The sequence below is a fragment of the Microchirus variegatus genome (genome assembly GCF_963457635.1).
Source record: "Microchirus variegatus genome assembly, chromosome: 23".
In the NCBI taxonomy this organism is placed as follows: Eukaryota; Metazoa; Chordata; class Actinopteri; order Pleuronectiformes; family Soleidae; genus Microchirus; species Microchirus variegatus.
In genome coordinates this window covers 17325133-17344585 of record NC_139824.1, presented here as the reverse complement: position 1 = coordinate 17344585, position 19453 = coordinate 17325133, and the positions used below count along the sequence as shown (strand labels likewise).

The following is a 19453-nucleotide window of genomic DNA, read 5'->3' as shown; positions in this document are numbered from 1 at the left end:
AGTTTTTCACACTGGGACTGGTATGGCCTCCAGGGTCCCAAATATAAGTATTAAAGGCACCATATGTAAGAATGTGGCCAAAAAGGGTTACTACATTCAAATTCAAAATACCAAGGTCTTTTTAGGTTTGGTTTTCTGACGTAACTGGCAACCCGTGGTTGCTCGGCAGCTGAGACTCTACTGACTGCAATGATTGGTAGACGGCGGTAGGTGGCGCCACATGACGCCGAAACATGATTTCAAAACATAAACATGATTTGCAGTCTGCAAAAAAAATGTTTTAATGCAAATATTTAGTCTGTACTGTTGTTGTTGGTGAGTTCAGTTTGTTATATGAACATTATTCCTGAGTCTCTGTGACATATTAGGAGGATTTTATGATTTATTACATAATGCACCTTTAAAATTATTTAAAAAGTTGATTTTGCATAATATGGGCCCTTTAATTTTAGATGCTGGAACTTTGGATTTTTCGATTTTGGACTAATTTTAACAGGTTTGTTGAAAAGTTGTGGCCCCTGTGCTCGGAAAAGGATTGTGAAAAGAAACTGAAAAAAAATTTCATTGGATTTATAAATAAAAGATGAGTAAATGTAAAAAACAAAAAAAAAAAGAGTCTGAGTAATGAGCTGCCTGTGAGCTTCCTGTCCTTTTAGAAGAGAACAAATATGTGTTTCGGGAAATGAACACTTCAGCAAAGACAGGAAAGGGAATAAAGGGAAATAAAGAGAGGGGTTTGTTGGTTGCTAGGTGACGATACAGGCATTCTGTTGTCACTGTGACGACTGTGGGAGGGGCCTGACTGTGTGTGTGTGTGTGTTCTTGTTCTTGGGGCATACTGAGGACCAGGGAGGGTTTTTAACCAACAAAGTGAGGACCTTTTGGCCGGTCCTCACTTTGTTGTTCATTGAAATCACTTCCTTAGGTTGCTATAACATGCTATACTCCATTTGTCAAAAAAAAAAAATCACGTTTTGGACGACATTTTTTTTTTGTTAATTTTGGTCAACATAGTATAGAATAATGTTTTTGTCAAATTTTGGACAACATTTTTTGGGTCAAATGTTTTTGTCAAATTTTGGACCAAACATTTTTGGTCAAATTTTTTTTCAAATTTTGGACGACATAGTATGGTATGACGTTTTTGTCAAATTGTGGACCAAAATTTTTTGGTCACATTTTGGACCAAACATTTTTGGTCACATTTTTTTGTTTTTATTTTGGTCAACATAGAATGACGTTTTTGTCAAATTTTGGACAACATTTTTTGGGTCAAATGTTTTTGTCAAATTTTGGACCAACATTTTTTGTCAAATTTTGGACCAAAAAATCTTGTCAAATTTTGGACCAAAAAATTTTGTCAAATTTTGGACCAAAAAATGTTTGGGTCAAATTTTTTAATTTTGGTCGACATCGTATAAGTATGATGTTTTTGTAAAATTTTGGACCAAAAATATATATATATTTTTTTTTTTAACGTTTTCCAGCCCTTTTTGCTCTGGGGCTATACATTCCATACATACCACATTTTATGGTACTGCAACCAGTAGTTCTTTGTAGATGTCATTCATGAAGTAGATATTTGTAATTGTGTTGATTTATAAAGTGGAAATGCCGGTCCTCACTTTGTCAGCATTTTTACCCGGTCCTCATAATGCAGCAAGTACAAGAATGTGTGTGTGTATGTGTGTGTGTGGCCTGAGTGTTGAGGCACTACAGTTGTTGTACAATGAATACGCAACACAAAATAAGGTGCGATGTGATCGTTTCCAGACAACATGCATCGCATTCACCATCATTCCTTTATTCCCTTCCTTCCTCTCTCCAGATGAGCAACAAGCGTTCCAACAGCTTCCGCAGGGCCATTCTGCAGGGGAGCAGGCAGCTGAAAGGCTGCAGCCTCAGAGACGAGGTCGGCCTGGGCCTCTCCCAGCGTCTCGTCCGTCACGTGGCCTACGAGACGCTGCCCCGCGAGGTCGACCGCAAGTGGTACTTTGACAGCTACACCTACTGTCCGCCGCCGCTGCTCATCCTGGCCATCACCATTGCTGAGGTGAGCTGGGATTTAGAATGAGAGACTTTTTAAATTGCAAATAATATCTTGATTTAAAGGGACACTGCGTAGTATTTATGGGTTTATATGACCCAAAATCCAGTTTTTTTATACATATTATATATTATATGTGCTCCTGCATTGTCTAGTCGCTGTGTAATAGTTTTTGTTTCATTTTCGTAGTGTTTTCAAAAAGTCATGTTAAATAACATGGTCGCGGGCCGCTGTTGCTGTTGACGCCATGTTTCTACGGGAGCCTGTAAGGACAAACCATGGATGTATAACATGAACTGGATAGAGCTCCGCCCCCCTCTGCCTTGAAGACATTTTTTACATGGTGGCCACTGTGGGTACTGCAACGGAAAACCCCATAAAAGCCCAAAAAGCAATTTTCCCATTGACCGCAATAGTGAAAGAGACGCCTGTAAAAGTGTCCACAGGACACTTGGAGACATGGGAAGGGAAGGAAGGGGGTGAGCAGAGGAGCAGTTTGTTGTTGTAAATTTCAGCCTCTCCTCTAGATGTCACTATAAACTATTTACGTCACCTTTAATCATTTAAAAATATTGTATTTTATTAGTTTGAAAATAGACTTTTTTTTTTTTTTTTTTTTTGCAATGATCGGATTTCGTTCTTTGTGATTTTGACCATGGGGGCGGACCTTAGGAAGCTGTCTGCTGATTGGCTACTGAGTTTTGCAGCAGTAGCTCAATGGACCGGACGCAGTCAGTCACGGGCTTGGACAATTATTTTGATGGATTTCGACGAGGAAAACTTTGGGGAAATGAGTTCCAGACGGACATCGTCTCCAAAGCCCGTGACTAATTCCGTACCCAAGATCTGATTCCGGTTTATTTGAGCTGTCGCTCCATCAGTCAGTAGCCTGATTAAGCCCACAGATCACAGCACACAGCACTATCTCGTGTTGTCACCCTGTGACATTCCCGCATCGCACAGAGAAATGATTAATTTTATGTCCAGACAGACTTTTGTGCTCGTAAAAGTGAGCGTGAGTGTGAGCGGTTTGACAGATAAATGCTTCTTGCCACACAGTCTCTGCTCCCGCTGCCGCCGCCGCTGCCGCTGCTGTTGCTGTATACTTGAAAACGCTCCCTCCGTCCTCTCTCAGGTGGCCGTTTTCATGTACTACGGCTTCCAGCTGGAGCGCTTCGTCCTGCAGGTGTCCAGCCCGTCGTTCCTGAAGAGCCCTCTGCCGTACCATCCTCAGCTACGGGCCCAGGCCTGGAGGTATCTCAGCTACAGTTTCATGCACACTGGGTGAGTTCACACACACACACATCACATCACCTACGGATTTATTTATCTTTAAATATCATCAGCAGCATGCTGCGTTCTAAGAAAAGCAGTGTATAAGTGCATAGTGCAAATGCATGCTCTAATGCAAAGAGAGTGAAGATAAGAATCTAGAGACAAGGGAGTGTTAGGTAACAGAACTACAGCATTTCTATGAGACGTCACAAAACAAGTCAACAAATTGGTGGGAGAATGTTATCACATTATTATTATTATTGGATTATAGGTGTAATGCACATTGTAGTTTATGAACTTGTTTGCCAAAAGATTCAAGTAACTGGATAAAAATACATCCTCTTCCTCTCAGACCAGGTCGTCCAGGTTTAATTACCCTTCTGGGCAGAATAGTCTCAGGCAATAGAAAAAGGGCCTAATAAAAAGGTCATTTAATTATGAGTTTCTTAGGCAGAGGCAGGAGCGAGGATGATGTGTGTGTGTGTGTGTGTGTGTGTGTTCTTGTACTTGCAGCATACTGAGGACCAGTGAGGGTTTTTTTTTTAACCAACAAAGTGAGGTCATTTTTACAAAGTGAGGACATTTTGGCCGGTCCTCACTTTGTCTTCATTCAAATCACTTCCTGAGGTTGTAAACATGCTATACTATATGTTTTTTAACACAGCTCCTCAATTTACACGTTTACCAGCCCTGGTGTTTCTCACACACACACGTTTTGCTCTGGGGCTCCACCTGCAGACATTTTATGGTACTGCACCCAGTAGTTTTGTTTATAGATGTCATTCATGAAGTAGATATTTGTAATTGTGTTGATTTACAAAGTGGAAATGCTCGTCCTCACTTTGCTAGCACTTATACCCGGTCCTCAATATGCAGCAAGTACAAGAATGTGTGTGTGTGTGTGTGTGTGTGTGTGTGTGTGTTCTTGTATTTGCGGCATACTGAGAACCAGTGGGGGTTTTTTTAACCAACAAAGTGAGGACATTTTGTTTTGATTTAAATCACTTCCTTAGGTTGTAAACATGCTATACTATATGTTTTTTAACACAGCTCCTCAATTTGGTACAAAAACCCGTTTTTCCAGCCCCGGTGTTTCACACACTTTTTGCTCTGGGGCTCCACCTGCAGACATATTATGGTACTGCACCCAGTAGTTCTTTATAGATGTCAGTAGATATTTGTAATTGTGTTGATTTACAAAGTGGAATTGCTGGTCCTCACTTTGTCAGCACTTATACCCGGTCTTAAATATGCAGCAAGTACAAGAATGTGTGTGTGTTGAAAAGATAAAGCGTAGAGGCTGAATGGAGGAGATGGGATGTTTAACATGCATTGATCGCGCAGGAATACACTGAAATGATGACTGGCCTGAGGGGAAGTGACTGTAATAAAGACTGCGTGTCTGAATCCTTCTCTAACAAAGACGTACGCCGCGTCACGTGCAGCCACACATTCACTCATCGATTAATGGCGTTGGAATTAGATGAGAATCTTTATAATGTATTGTATACAAACATGCTTTGATCACAACAATATACAGACATATTATATACTTCATATGAGGTTTTTTTTACATACATCCCTGGAGGATAAAAGACAAAGAATACTATGGGATGAAAACAATAATCCTTTATTTTCTGTCATGATAAATCCATATTACCCGTGTGCGAGGCAAAGTGACCTAATGTGGAAGGATTCATAACATCATCATCGTCATGTATAAATGTACTATTATGTGCAATATTGCTCTTTGGTTTCATTTGGCTGTGAGAGGAAAAACACTGATGACCTTGAACAAAAGTCATGTGCAGAAATAAAACGGACAACACTGTGTGCTCCCGATCCATTTTTTCACCCTCATACAACAGCTCAATACAAGCTCGCATCAGTCAAATTGACACTGTTCTTTTTTGGGAAAAGCTTTCGTGACTTACTGATTCTCTGTCTCTCTCTCTCACACACACACACACACACACACACACACACACACACACACACACACACACACACACACACACACACACACACACACACACACACACACACACACAGAGAAGCATATGCAACCATATAATCCTGTCAGCAGCTCAGCCGTCACTAATAATCAACAGTAAACAGAGTGAACTGGTCCCAGAACAGTCCTCAGTGGAGTCAGTCGCCGTCTCTGCTGCTTCTGCAGCACTTCTGGAAAACTTCAGGACAAAACGCTGACTCTAAACACTTCTACGCATTTGTGTTCCTGTCGTGAAAGCTTTGTTTGAGCGCCAGGGCCGTTTCTAGCTGTTTGGGGGCCCTATTCGAGGTATACTATTTTGGGGGCCCCTATTTTTTTTTTCAAATTTCGCGTTTCTTCTTCTCCAGGCGCATACGTCCGTTTTGACGACATTGTTATTAGTGTCCTGTTATTCTCCTGTCAATCATCCTGTCAGACGTCCTGTAACTTACCACATGACAGTTAACTAACTAACCCAGTAAAAAGTGACATGGTGGCATAACAAGGTAGCATAACAAGGTAGCATAACAAGGTGGCATAACAAGGTAGCATAACAAGGTGGCATAACAAGGTGGCATAACAAGGTAGCATAACAAGGTAGCATAACAAAGTAGCATAACAAAGTAGCATAACAAGGTAGCATAACAAGGTAGCATAACAAAGTAGCATAACAAGGTGGCATAACAAGGTAGCATAACAAGGTAGCATAACAAAGTAGCATAACAAGGTAGCATAACAACGTAGCATAACAACGTAGCATAACAACGTAGCATAACAAGGTGGCATAACATAAAACAGTTTTAACCCACGATTCAAAAACAGTAAAAAATAAATAACTAAACTTACTTCTAAATAAATATAATGGATTATAATGGGATTTTTACCTGATTAACCCACGAACACTTACATGCTTTGCAAATTTATTCATAATGAATGCATGCAATACATGCAAATAAAGACAGGTACTTTTAATTATTCTCAAAAATATAATAAAATATGAGTATGAACTTGCAGTTTGGGGGCCCCCTAGTGGCTGCGGGGCCCTATGCAGCTGCATATAGCAAGAAACAGCTCTGTTGAGCGCCCTCGCTTATGTCGAAAACAATCAGACTTTGTTTACAGTGTGAAGCGATGAACCAATGCCTTGTCTTCAAATGAAACGACATTTAATAGCATAGTTTTGCTATTAAATGTCGTATTCTGTGGGTTACGATCATTTTTGTCAAAATATACAGCCTTTCCCTCTCACGTTCACACTGTGCATAGCGAAGTGAATTGTGGTTAGGTTACTCTCACTCTCACTTTGTCTTTTATTGTTCGATCTTTCGCAGCAAATTACGGACCACAATAATTCAACGGGAAAGTGATAGAAAGTGAGCGGGAGACATTGATCGAGGCTGAGAGAGAGACTATTCGAGGTTATTCTAGCTCCTGTTCTCTTAGATTCTGCTGCGACGCCCAAATGTGTCTGAGCTGCTGACTGAGGTTTGGCTCGTAGACTTTGAGCCATGAAGGACATACACACGGAGTGTATTTGTTACCTTTCCTGGCAGAAACACTGACCTTGGACCAGTAGTTCCTCCTCACAGAGACCAACACCTGGTATTAATAATAAGGCAGAACCTCATTTCTGAGGAACTGGTTTAAGTTTATGGATAAGATTTTTGAATTAGAGTCAATTTAGAGTTAGGTATTAACTGTCTTTCTTTAGCTGTGTTGCGAGGACATTTTTGATCCCCAATAAATCAACTGATTCTCTTTATTATGATTTTAAAAGACTGTTCTTTCGTGATGTTTTTAAAGGCGCCGTATGTAAGAATGTGGCCAAAAACGGTTACTTCATTCAAATTCAAAATAACCTTTTAGGTTTGGTTTTCTGACGTAACTGGCAACCCAGACTGCAATGATTGGTAGACGGCGGTAGGTGTCAAAAAAAAAAAACATGATTTCAAAACATAAACATGATTTGCAGTCTGTAAAATATATTTTTTTTAATGCAAATATTTTGTCTGTACTGTTGTTGGTGAGTTCAGTTTGTTATATGAACATTATTCCTGAGTCTCTGTGACATATTAGGAGGATTTTATCATTTATTACATAATGCACTTTTAACTCTGTTGTGGTTCTGTGTGCACGCGTCTGCAGCATTGAGCACCTCGGCCTGAACATGGCCATGCTGCTGCTGGTTGGAGTCCCTCTGGAAATGGTCCACGGAGCCCTGAGGATCGGACTGGTCTACGTGTGTGGTGTGCTGGCAGGTGAGTGTGATGGTTTCTGTCCTCATAATGAAAAGATGTGGAGGGGAGAAGAAGAAGAAGAAGTGCAGAATATGAAACAGTGGCACAATGATTTGATTTATAATGATGGCAAATAAATTATTGTAAATCGTATGGTAATTGTGTCATCTCATGCCGTTGTCTGTGTCGCTCTCTCTCTCTCTCACACACTCACATATACACACACACACACACACACAGAGAGAGAGGCAGGGGTCAATGACAAACACCCTGGGGATAGCAGATGTGTTTGCCTATATCATTAACCTCTCTGTGAAATCAGAAGGAAATAAATCACACACACACACACACTGTCTGCTCTTTTAATTAGATATCGACTCAATGGAAGAAAGAAAAGAAAAATATCCTCTGGTTGTTTTGGCAATGATGTCTGGGTTTATGGTTTATGACTGTGATTGCTTCTATCTATCTATCTATCTATCTATCTATCTATCTATCTATCTATCTATCTATCTATCTATCTATCTATCTATCTATCTATCTATCTATCTATCTATCTATCTATCTATCTATCTATCTATCTATCAGCTTAAAGTTATCTATCAGTTAGCTTAAAGTTGTATATCTGTTAGCTTAAAGTTGTATATCTGTTAGCTTAAAGTTATCTATCTGTTAGCTTAAAGTTATCTATCCGTTAGCTTAAAGTTGTCTGTCTATCTATCTATCTATCTATCTATCTATCTATCTATCTATCTATCTATCTATCTATCTATCTATCTATCTATCTATCTATCTATCTATCTATCTATCTATCAGCTTAAAGCTATCTATCAGTTAGCTTAAAGTCATCTATCAGTTAGCTTAAAGTTGTATATCTGCTAGCTTAAAGTTATCTATCTGTTAGCTTAAAGTTATCTATCTGTAAGCTTAAAGTTATCTATCCGTTAGCTTACAGTTGTATATCTATCTATCTATCTATCTATCTATCTATCTATCTATCTATCTATCTATCTATCTATCTATCTATCTATCTATCTATCTATTAGCTTAAAGTTATCTATCTATTAGCTTAAAGTTGTATATCTGTTAGCTTAAAGTTATCTATCTGTTAGCTTAAAGTTATCTATCCGTTAGCTTAAAGTTGTATATCTATCTATCTATCTATCTATCTATCTATCTATCTATCTATCTATCTATCTATCTATCTATCTATCTATCTATCTATCTATCTATCTATCTATCTATCTATCTATCTATCAGCTTAAAGCTATCGATCAGTTAGTTTAAAGTCATCTATCAGTTAGCTTAAAGTTGTATATCTATCTATCTATCTATCTATCTATCTATCTATCTATCTATCTATCTATCTATCTATCTATCTATCTATCTATCTATCTATCTATCTATCTATCTATCTATCTATCTATCTATCAGCTTAAAGCTATCGATCAGTTAGTTTAAAGTCATCTATCAGTTAGCTTAAATGTATCTATCTGTTAGCTTAAAGTTATCTATCCGTTAGCTTAAAGTTGTATATCTATCTATCTATCTATCTATCTATCTATCTATCTATCTATCTATCTATCTATCTATCTATCTATCTATCTATCTATCTATCTATCTATCTATTAGCTTAAAGTTGTATATCTGTTAGCTTAAAGTTATCTATCTGTTAGCTTAAAGTTATCTATCCGTTAGCTTAAAGTTGTATATCTATCTATCTATCTATCTATCTATCTATCTATCTATCTATCTATCTATCTATCTATCTATCTATCTATCTATCTATCTATCTATCTATCTATCTATCTATCTATCTATCTATCCCAATCACAAACAACAATAAAACCACACAATGCCGCCGCCGTATTGAGCGATGAAACACGGCGAGCGCTAATGAAACAGAGCAGGGCTCAGCTGGCACATGGAGGAGGTCGAGGCAGAGTTCAGGGTCAAGTAATGACTCAGAGAGAGGTCAGTGACCCTGCAGGGGGCGCCGGCAGACGCTCTAATGGACACTTTAGAAGATGCTTTAATGGAGACAATGGACTTGCGTGGTGCAGCCTCTGGTAAAAGAGCGTAAGACGGATTCAGACAGGAACAAGTGCACAATAACAGGCTCAAGGAGAGCCTGTCAGCACTTTTACCCGGTCCTCAGTATGCAGCAAGTACAATAATGTGTGTGTGTTCTTGTACTTGCGGCATACTGAGGAGCAGTGAGGGTTTTTTTAACCAACAAAGTGAGGACGTTTTTACAAAGTGAGGACATTTTGGCCGGTCCTCACTTTGTTTTCATTGAAATCACCTCTGTAGGTTGGAAACATGCTATACTTAATTTGGTACAAAAACTGGTTCCACGTCGCACACTTTTTGCTCTGGGGCTCCACCTGCAGACATTTTATGGTACTACACCCAGTAGTTCTTTATCGATGTCATTCATGAAGTAGATAGTTGTAATTGTGTTGATTTGCAAAGTGGGAATACTGGTCCTAACTTTGTCAGCAAGTACAAGAATGTGTGTGTGTGTGTGTTCTTGTACTTGTGGCATACTGAGGACCAGTGAGGGGTTTTTAACAAACAAAGTGAGGTCATTTTTACAAAGTGAGGACATTTTGGCCGGTCCTCACTTTGTTTTCATTGAAATCACTTCCTTAGGTTGTAAACATGCTATAGTCTGTTTTTTAAGAGAGGTTCTCAATTTGGTACAAAACCCGGTTCCACCTGCAGATATTTTATGGTACTGCACCCAGTAGTTTCTTTATAGATGTCATTCATGAAGCAGATATTTGTAATTGTGTTGATTTAAAAAGTGGAAATGCTGGTGTGTGTGTGTGTGTGTGTGTGTGTGTGTGTGTGTGTGTGTGTGTGTGTGTGTGTGTGTGTGTGTGTGTGTGTGTGTGTGTGTGTGTGTGTGTGTGTGTGTGTGTGTGTGGAGGAAGGAAGGAAGGAAGGAAGTTATATCCAGTGCTTTGAAAAGGTGTAACCGAGGTATAGGGAAAATGACCGTGCATGGGTTGCAATTAAGATTCCTGGTTGATGCTTAATTATATGCGCGCCCTGCAAATTGATTTCCTGTAATTGTCAAAAATAGATGGAACAATATTTGACAAATTATTCACAAAAGAAAAGACATTCACGTGAACGTTCACTGCTTGTGTGCAGCTGCTTCGACGACTCTGCACAACAGTATTTAGCGGTGAGTCAGACTCTGTTATTATACCCGCCGTGCTACGCTGTCATTACAGTCGATGCACCTGCAAAAGGTGCACATTAAGAAAAGAACATCCTTTCTTTAATTTTTTTTTTTTTTTTTAAAGCTAATTGTTAGTTTCTGCTTTTATGAAGGTCTTTTCATTTCATTTCCATCACTTGCTCTCTGATTTTAAACACAGGCGAGGTTATCCATTAGAATTTTGATTGCAGGGGCAGCCTTTATTTTCAGTTAAAAAACCCTGAATAAATCACAAATCATGCAACTCTCATTCTGTGTCGATGCAGCAAAGTGGTGGTATTTTTTTAAATCAGCCAATTTTGTAAAAAAATAAATAAATAAAAAATAAATTGCTATATTATTATAATTATTATTATTTATTTATTTTTAAATAATAATAATATTAAAAATATATTTTTTTTTTATTGATTTTTTTTAAACGACAAAAGTTGAAACATTATTATTATTTACAAAAGTTGAAACATTACATTTTTTTAAAAAAAAGTTATTTTTTTAAAAAGACAAAAGTTGAAGCATTACATTTTTTGGGGGGAAAAAATTGACAAAAGTTAAAATATAACAAAAAAAAAAGTTGACCTTGATGATGAGCTGACGATTTATTTGAATCAGGTGTTTTTGGAGCAGGGCAACATCTAAAACATGGCAGGGCAGTGTTCTCTGAGGATCAGGGTTGGGAAACACTGCCTTAGACCTTCGACCAGGGTAAGGAAAAACTACCAGGGAAAAAACCCTTGTAACAGGAAAAAAGGGTAGAAACCTTAGGGAGAACCACAGGTGAGGGATCCACTCCCTGGACGGACAGACGTGCAGTAGATGTTACCCAAAGATAAAGAGATAGAGATAAAGAGAAAGTTTGGTTAATTCAATCGTCCGAATAAAGATTTCTCTGTCTCCTTCTGTGTTCTGTCTCTTTGCACAAAGACAGTTGCAGTGGGGACAACTTTCAACACCCTCCCAGTGTCTCTGAATGTCGCCCCTATTTAAACGTCTCAGTTCTTGCTTTGCTCGATTTGAATCCATTATGCGTGTGATGAATCGGTGCCAAGGAGCCGCAGACAGCGACGTCCCTGTTTGTGGCTCAGCAGAGTTTGCGTGAATGCATTTGTTTGACGCGGAATCGCAGCGTGTGCTGCTGGTACGGTCGCGCTCAGGCCTCTATTCATGCAAACCCACTTTAATACGCCCGCGTTGAATAGTTTGCAGCGAAGGCGTCCTTATGTTATACACACACGCACACACACACGCTCAGGATTATGTCAAAGGACACATCAGCCATTGTGGGAAATGTGCTGACGTAAAACAAAACGCAGATTTTAAGATAGAGTTTTCAAAGTGGAAGCACACACTCATACTCTTGTTTTTGGTTTAAATTGTAAAAAATATGTGTGGAAAGGTGTTTTTCTTGTGTTTTCCATTAAAAGTCAGACTCTTGTCCATCAAAAGAGTTGCAAAATGAATAGAAAATATAGTTAAGACATTGACATGATTAGAAATAATGATTTTTATTCAAAATAATTGTTTTGCCCTGTCCCCAAAGAACCAGCAAAACTGTTTTCAGCTGTGTTAACATCATTGCACAAGGGTTTTCAAGGGTTTTCTAATCATCCAATAGCCTTCTAACGCCATTAGCAAACACAATGTACCATTAGAACACTGGAAATGGGCCTGTATACACACATATTCCACTAAAAACCAGACATTTTTACCACATTGACAATGTATAGAGTGTATTTCTCATTCATTTAATGTTATATTCATTGAAAAAAAACATGCATTTCTAAGTGAGCCCAAACTTTTGAACGTGTAATGTATGTACTATATAAATAAACCCAAAATCAAGTTTCCTCACTCATGTGACCTGTCTTCTTCTTACGTCTTACTACAGGGTCTTTAGCCGTGTCTGTCACGGATATGACGGCTCCGGTGGTCGGGTCGTCGGGCGGCGTCTACGCCCTGGTCTCAGCGCACTTGGCGAATGTGGTAATGGTGAGTGTTTTTGTGTCTCTGTTTGTACTCCATAACTGTGTCTTTCTGTGTTTATGTGATCGAGACTCACATGGTGAAGACAGCTTGGGTATTATATTCTTTATTATTGACCTCCGCCAAAGGAGGTATATGTTTTCGCCAGGGTGTTTGACTATTTTTGTCGCTATTTTGTAGGCACTACACTGCGCTGCCTTGGCAGGGGGTCTGCGCTCCCCGAGTGCTTTTCTAGTTCTGATTTCAGCCGCCAGAACATGACGTGTTATTCCAAATCAATATTTTCATTTTTAAAAAAACATGATGACACTGACACTGGCCTTCATGGAAATAACTGCTAAATACGACAAATTGGACAGTTTTTGCTTCAACGTGTGACACACATTATTATCTCAGTACACTGTTAGAAATAAAAGTGCTAAGTAGAACCATAACAGGCTTGTCTTCATAGGAGAACCCTTTTTGGCTCCAGGTAGAACCTTTTTTTATAAAGGTTCCACCTGGAACCCTTTTGGAGGGTTTCACCAAGAACTCTTTTAGAACCCTTTATCCAGGAAAGGGGTTTTAAAGGGTTCTCTGGATCACTGGAAACATTGGTGTTACCAAGAACCCTTGAAAAACCCTTTCTTGGGGTTTTTCAGGAGCAAATGGTTCCAGGTAGAACCTCAGCCCTTGTAGAAGGACTCTTTGGAACCCTTATTTCTAAGAGTGATTAGTAATTAGCCGGGTATCAATGAGTTTAACTCCAATTTTTGGGGCAAAACAGTATATTATAAAGCTTATACGGCAGTAACGTTGAAAGAGAACACCAGAAAATCATCAAGATGGTGACACTGAAGTGGCAGAAGCAGCAAAAATGTAGCTTTGAACTGAAAATCAGAAATCCCCCGATGATTATGAACCTTTTGAAGTTGCACACGTGATCTCACGCTGCAGCTCGAACATCGGAAAACATTTGACTTTAAAGGAAAAAAATTGCCAGAATGTACGTCGTTTTTTCTGGTTGAGAACTTCTTGAAGTGCCTTCGTCTAATTTGGGATGACCGTGATTATCGCATCACTCAGTTTCCCTGTCGGTGCAGAGAGCGTTTCCATGTCATCAAAGAAGCTCTGGTTTTTGAGGCCTCGCAGGTGCGTCTTTATCTACAGATACCGTACATTCCGAGCCATCACCACCGGTTTTTCCTTCCCTCCCAAAGCTCTGAAAAAAGGCGTGTGAGCGTGTGCACATGTTTGTGTGACAGCAGGACAGGAAATCCCAATATCAACGCTCTCCTTTGACGTGTGTGTGTGTGCGTGCATGTGTGTGCGTGCATGTGTGTGTGTGTGTTCTTGTACTTGCGGCATGCTGAGGACCAGTGAGGGTTTTTAACCAACAAAGTGAGGTCATTTTTAGGGAGTGAGGACATTTTGGCCAGTCCTCATTTTGTTTTCATGCGATAACATGCTATACTCAATTTGTCAAAAAAAAAATATAATTTTGGACGACATAGTATAGTATGACGGTTTTGTCATATTTTGGACCAAAATTTTTTTGGTCAAATTATTTCTTCAAATTTTGGACGACATAGTATAGTATGACGTTTTTTTGGCACATTTTGGACCAAAAATCTTTGGTCACATTGTTTTTTAAATTTCGGTTGACATAGTATAGTATGACGTTAATAATTTAAAAAAATAAATAAATAAATAAACTTTTCCTGACCTTTTTGCTCTGGGGCTCCACCTGCAGACATTTTATGGTACTGCACCCAGTAGTTCTTTATAGATGTCATTCATGACGTAGATATTTGTAATTGTGTTGATTTATATTTTGTGGAAATGCTGGTCCTCACTTTGTCAGCACTTTTACCCGGTCCTCAGTATGCAGCAAGTATGTGTATGTGTGTGTGTGTGTGTTTGTGCGTGTGCTCGCTCTGTTTGTTCTTCCTTCTTCCTGTTTGGCAAACATCACTCAAGGTGAACGTCTATTATGTGCTCAGTCAGATCCTCCGTGACCTTTGTCTTTGTGGGGTCAAGATGGAGGAGTTTGCCCCCCCCCCCTCGCCTCCTCCTCCACCAGGAATCATAATATTGTTTAACCCCCGGGCAATAAACCATGAGCCGGGAGTTTGTTTTCTGGCGGCTTTTAAAATGGATGTGACGTGAGGAGGAGGCCGAGATCTCATGTCGTGACATGTGCGTCTTGACCTTCTGGCACAGGTTGTTCCGTCTTCAATCATCTCCCTCTTTTCTCTCTCTCGCTGTTTGTAGAACTGGTCGGGAATGAAGTGCCAGTTTAAATTATTCCGGATGGCGATGGCTCTGGTGTGCAGTAAGTCTGATTTTTGTGATATTTGGTTAAAAAAGACCCAAAGCAACAGTGCATTAGTCTCTGGATGGGGAAAGTTTTTAGCAACTGTTAAAGGGTAAAACATTTGCTGTCAGGGAGTTTGGCGACAAATTGACTAATTTCAGTATTTCTTTGTGGGTGAATTAACTCTTGATTTTTCTTTTTTTTTTATTGGAATTGGTTGAGAAGAAGAAAAATATGGAATATTAAAGGCGCCATATGTAAGAATGTGGCCAAAAACGGTCACTACATTCAAATTCAAAACACCAAGGTCTTTTTAGGTTTCGTTTTCTGACGTAACTGGCAACCCGTGGTTGCTCGGCAGCTGAGGCTCTACTGATGCAATGGCTGGTAGAGGGCGGTAGGTGGCGCCACATGCCAAAACATAAACATGATTTGCAGTCTGCAAAATATTTTTGTTTAATGCAAATATTTTGTCTGTACTGTTGTTGTTGGTGAGTTCAGTTTGTTATATGAACATTATTCCTGAGTGTCTGTGACATATTAGGAGGATTTGATGGCCAGTTGATTTAGATTTATTACATAATGCACCTTAAGCATAACCTCTTTATTTTATAATTATTATTTTGCTCCATAGGCTAAAATAACTCATAGTTTGACCATAGTATAGGAGTTATATTGACCATAGAACATTCAAATCAATGCAAAAGAGTTGGTATATACAGCTGTTATCATATGCTCACCGCTCGCTAATCTTCGTTTTCCTCTCTTTTCTCAACCTCGCAGTGAGCGTAGAGTTCGGTCGTGCGGTGTGGCTGCGGTTCTACCCGCCGGCCTTTCCTCCGTGCCCCAACCCCAGCTTCGTGGCTCACCTGGGCGGGGTGGTGGTGGGCCTCACGCTGGGCGTGGTGGTCCTGCAGAACTACGAGCAGCGGCTCCAGGAGCAGTCGCTGTTCTGGATCTTCTTCTGCGTCTACGCCCTGTTTGTGCTCTGCGCCGTCTTCTGGAACATTTTCGCCTACGGCTTGCTGGACGTGCGGCTGCCGCCGCCGCCGTGAGACGCCGGGATCCTCTTTAAAGCCTCCGTTAGTAGGTTTTTGACCACTTTTGGCCACGGATGAGTTCCCTCACCCTTCGGCCACCTTACTTCTGCAGCCATATGCGGATACGCTCCTCCCCCATTCAGCATTCAGGTCAGGTTAGCCTCCATCTGCTCTTTGTCTTTGCGTCTTGGCTCAAGATTATCAGGAACAATCGAGAGCAACAACTCCGTCTTCACAGGGCGTAACTTTCTCTGCCTCTCCGTCCTCAATCCAACAGTGCCTACTCATGGAGACGTCAGCATGATGAGAGTATTTCTGCACAGTTCTGCAGATGGTGACGGCTGCAAAAATATGTCTGAAAATCCTGTTATTATCGACCCGTGCCCTCTTAAGGATGAATAAGGTCATAGAATTGAGGCTCAGTTTGGGTTTTTCCTAACCATTACGAGTAGCTAATGAGCCATAAATGAGAAGCGCATCAAACAAGATGATTAAAAAAAAACTCCTTTTATTTCACAGAATCTGTTGAAAATAAGTATGAATTTACCTTTGAAGGAAAGTGTAGCTTGCAATTCAGTGTTGCCTTCAGCATCTGGCACTGTCTGTTTTTAATTTTATTGTGTGTGTGTGTGTGTGTGTGTGTGTGTGTTCAAGGAGTGTGACAATTCTAACATTGTTTGTACAGATTTTTTTTTAAAAATGAAGCAAAAGTGCCATTTATACTTTACGCTTTCAGAAATGATGCCAAAATATTGCTCCAAGCACCAGGGGAAGAGCACACACCCCTTTGACGAGTGTTGCTTTTGTGTCAGCAAAATTTATATATATATATATAAAAATAAAAATGTGCGTAAATATTCAGTTAAAAAAATGTGTTCTTGAAGAGCCAAGTATTGCAGTTAAAGCCTGGTATTGTCGTTGTCCCCTCTGGACGTTTTACACTAATGTTTATGGTGCAGAAAAGACACAGATGTTTATTTACTGTTATGGGTAAATGTGGTGAAATTAAGACAAATGTTCAATTCAACAACAAAAAGAAAAACACACACCAGTGAAGAAACCATGTATTCTTGTCACTGTGCGAAATACAGGGGGGTCTTGGGGGGGGGTTAGACCCCCCTGATTAACACTAAAAGACCCCCTGAAGGCTGGACGATTAATTGAATTTTATTCATGATTTTGATTTTGGCTTCTCACAATAATAAAAAAAATGATAATCGAAGAAAATGTAAATTCCTATGCTCGAAAAACACCTTGAATGCACCCGTGTTACGTGCAGCTGCAGCAAGCGTGTGACGTGTATGGGAAAAAAAAATTATAATTTTTTTTCATATATTTTGGAATCTGGAGTTTCCAAAAAATTATGGAAAAAAAAATTCATATTTTTTTGGAAACTCGAGATCTCGACTTTGAAACTCGAGATTTAAAAAAGAAATTTTTTTTTTTTTTTTTTTCCTCATGTCACTTCGGGGGTTCCGTAATATCTGGCTGTTCTTTTAAATTATATTTAAAGTTGAGTTTTGGTGGTTCAATAAATACTCACGTTTTGAAATCAATGAATATCGTTTCTATTAATCATGATTTCAATCAAACTAATCAGTCAAAAATAATTGTGACTAATATTTTTTGCCATAATCGTCCAGCCCGAGTTTAAACATGTTACAGTGTCATTGAAAAACATGTAAGACAAAATATAAGCCCACATCTGACAGGAAAAATTGGAGATGGGACCCCCCCCCCCCTGATTATTAATAGGTATTTCGCACACTGATTCTTGTATATGTTTTTTGCTGTTACCAAAACGCACACACATGCCTGACCTCGACTACATCCGGGGCTGCGGTTCCTGAATTGTTAATTAATTGATTGAATTGGGATAGAACGCGACCACAGCCCTGAGTCTCAAACTGAACTGTACTGTTAACCTCATGCAACACTGATACCTGCTTAGCATTATTATAATGTGATTAAAATAGAGAGAGGAATATTTTAACACGGATTCACTGATTTTATTTTTTACTTGGTGGTGATGTTGTTGTAGAAACTGTTTGGTCGGTCTCTCTTGTTAGCATTATATCCTATATATATATATATGTATTCTATTTAAAAACAAACGGTTCTAAAGATGGTCTGGGGTTGTACATAACAAGGGCTATGGTACAAAAGTGAGTGATGGGTAAAAAATCACCGACACTATTTTAAACCGTGTGCTTATTTTGTAGATTTGATATGTACATACTGGAGAACATTAAACAGTTTTATACAGAAGCTCAATGTGATTCTTTTTTTTATTTCCACATACATAAAACCCAGTCTGAAAAGAGGGCCTGAGAATGGTTTAAGAGTCTTTGTGGAAAAAGGAAAAAGAGCACATGTCAAAGTGATCAACGAGAACGCGTGAGCATACCAGAATCAGCCATAACTCATTCAGAGTAGAGTCTCCCTCTGTCGAGCTGTTGAAACCATATGGAGAGCAGAGGTTTTTAAAGGCGCGCAATGAAAAATGCATCAGTGTTTCCCTTTTCATAAATCTCCAATATTGGAGGTAATCGTTCATCTTGGTGAGAAACGGACGACATGAGGAGCTGCCAGGGGAAAAAAGCCTGAATGCATTTGTGGTGTCTCTGCATTTATCCTGCAAGATGATAGCTGTACTTACAAAAAAAGACTTGGTTGTGCATTTTTCAAAAAAAACATCTGTAGCGAGAGATGAATGCCTATTTACTGTGTGATGCAAATGATACTGGATTCTCGATACATAACGTTTATTATACAGTAGAAGAAAGCATTCTCTGATAATATATATGTATTTATTTGTTGAGTTGTTTTATCTGGGTCAGAAAAATATTGTGTCTTGATGTAATGAGGTTAAAAGTACAAGGATTGCCTCTGATTTGAAGTGCTCAGAAATGACAGGCTGGAAGCCAAGATAGGGGAATGATTTCTATTTCTGGATCACTGTCTCCATCCAGTGGACAAATGCAGTGGTGTGAGAGGCTCGAGAAAACACAGTGCCCATACTGCTACACAGGTTTTTAAGAATACAATATTTCAGATTGTGCTGGTTTTAGACCAGTGGTGAATGTAATTTAATTTAATTTAATTTAATTTAATTTAATTTAATTTAATTTAATTTAATTTAATTTAATTTAATTTAATTTAATTTAATTTATTATTTATTTTTTTTTAATTTAAATTTAAATTTAAATTGTATTTTATTTTAATGTTATTATATTTAAAATTGTATTTTTTTATTATTATTATTATTTTAGTTTAATGTTATTTTATTTAAATTGTTATTTTTTTTTTTTATTATTATTATTATTATTATATTTTAATTTAATTTAATTTAA

The 19453-nt window shown here is 38.8% G+C and overlaps 1 protein-coding gene across 1 annotated transcript; it reads left to right on the top strand.

The window, feature by feature from the left end:
• Positions 1 to 1828: 1828 nt before the first annotated feature.
• rhbdl3 (rhomboid, veinlet-like 3) lies at positions 1829 to 16335 on the top strand (the record flags this gene model as incomplete). The annotated part of the gene is made up of 6 exons (XM_083909730.1): positions 1829 to 2053; positions 3183 to 3331; positions 7461 to 7573; positions 12670 to 12770; positions 15018 to 15078; positions 15844 to 16335. 6 exons carry the CDS (start codon positions 1829 to 1831, stop codon positions 16113 to 16115), a joined length of 921 nt encoding a protein of 306 aa, XP_083765856.1. The 3' UTR covers positions 16116 to 16335.
• Between the last annotated feature and the right edge of the window lie 3118 nt (positions 16336 to 19453).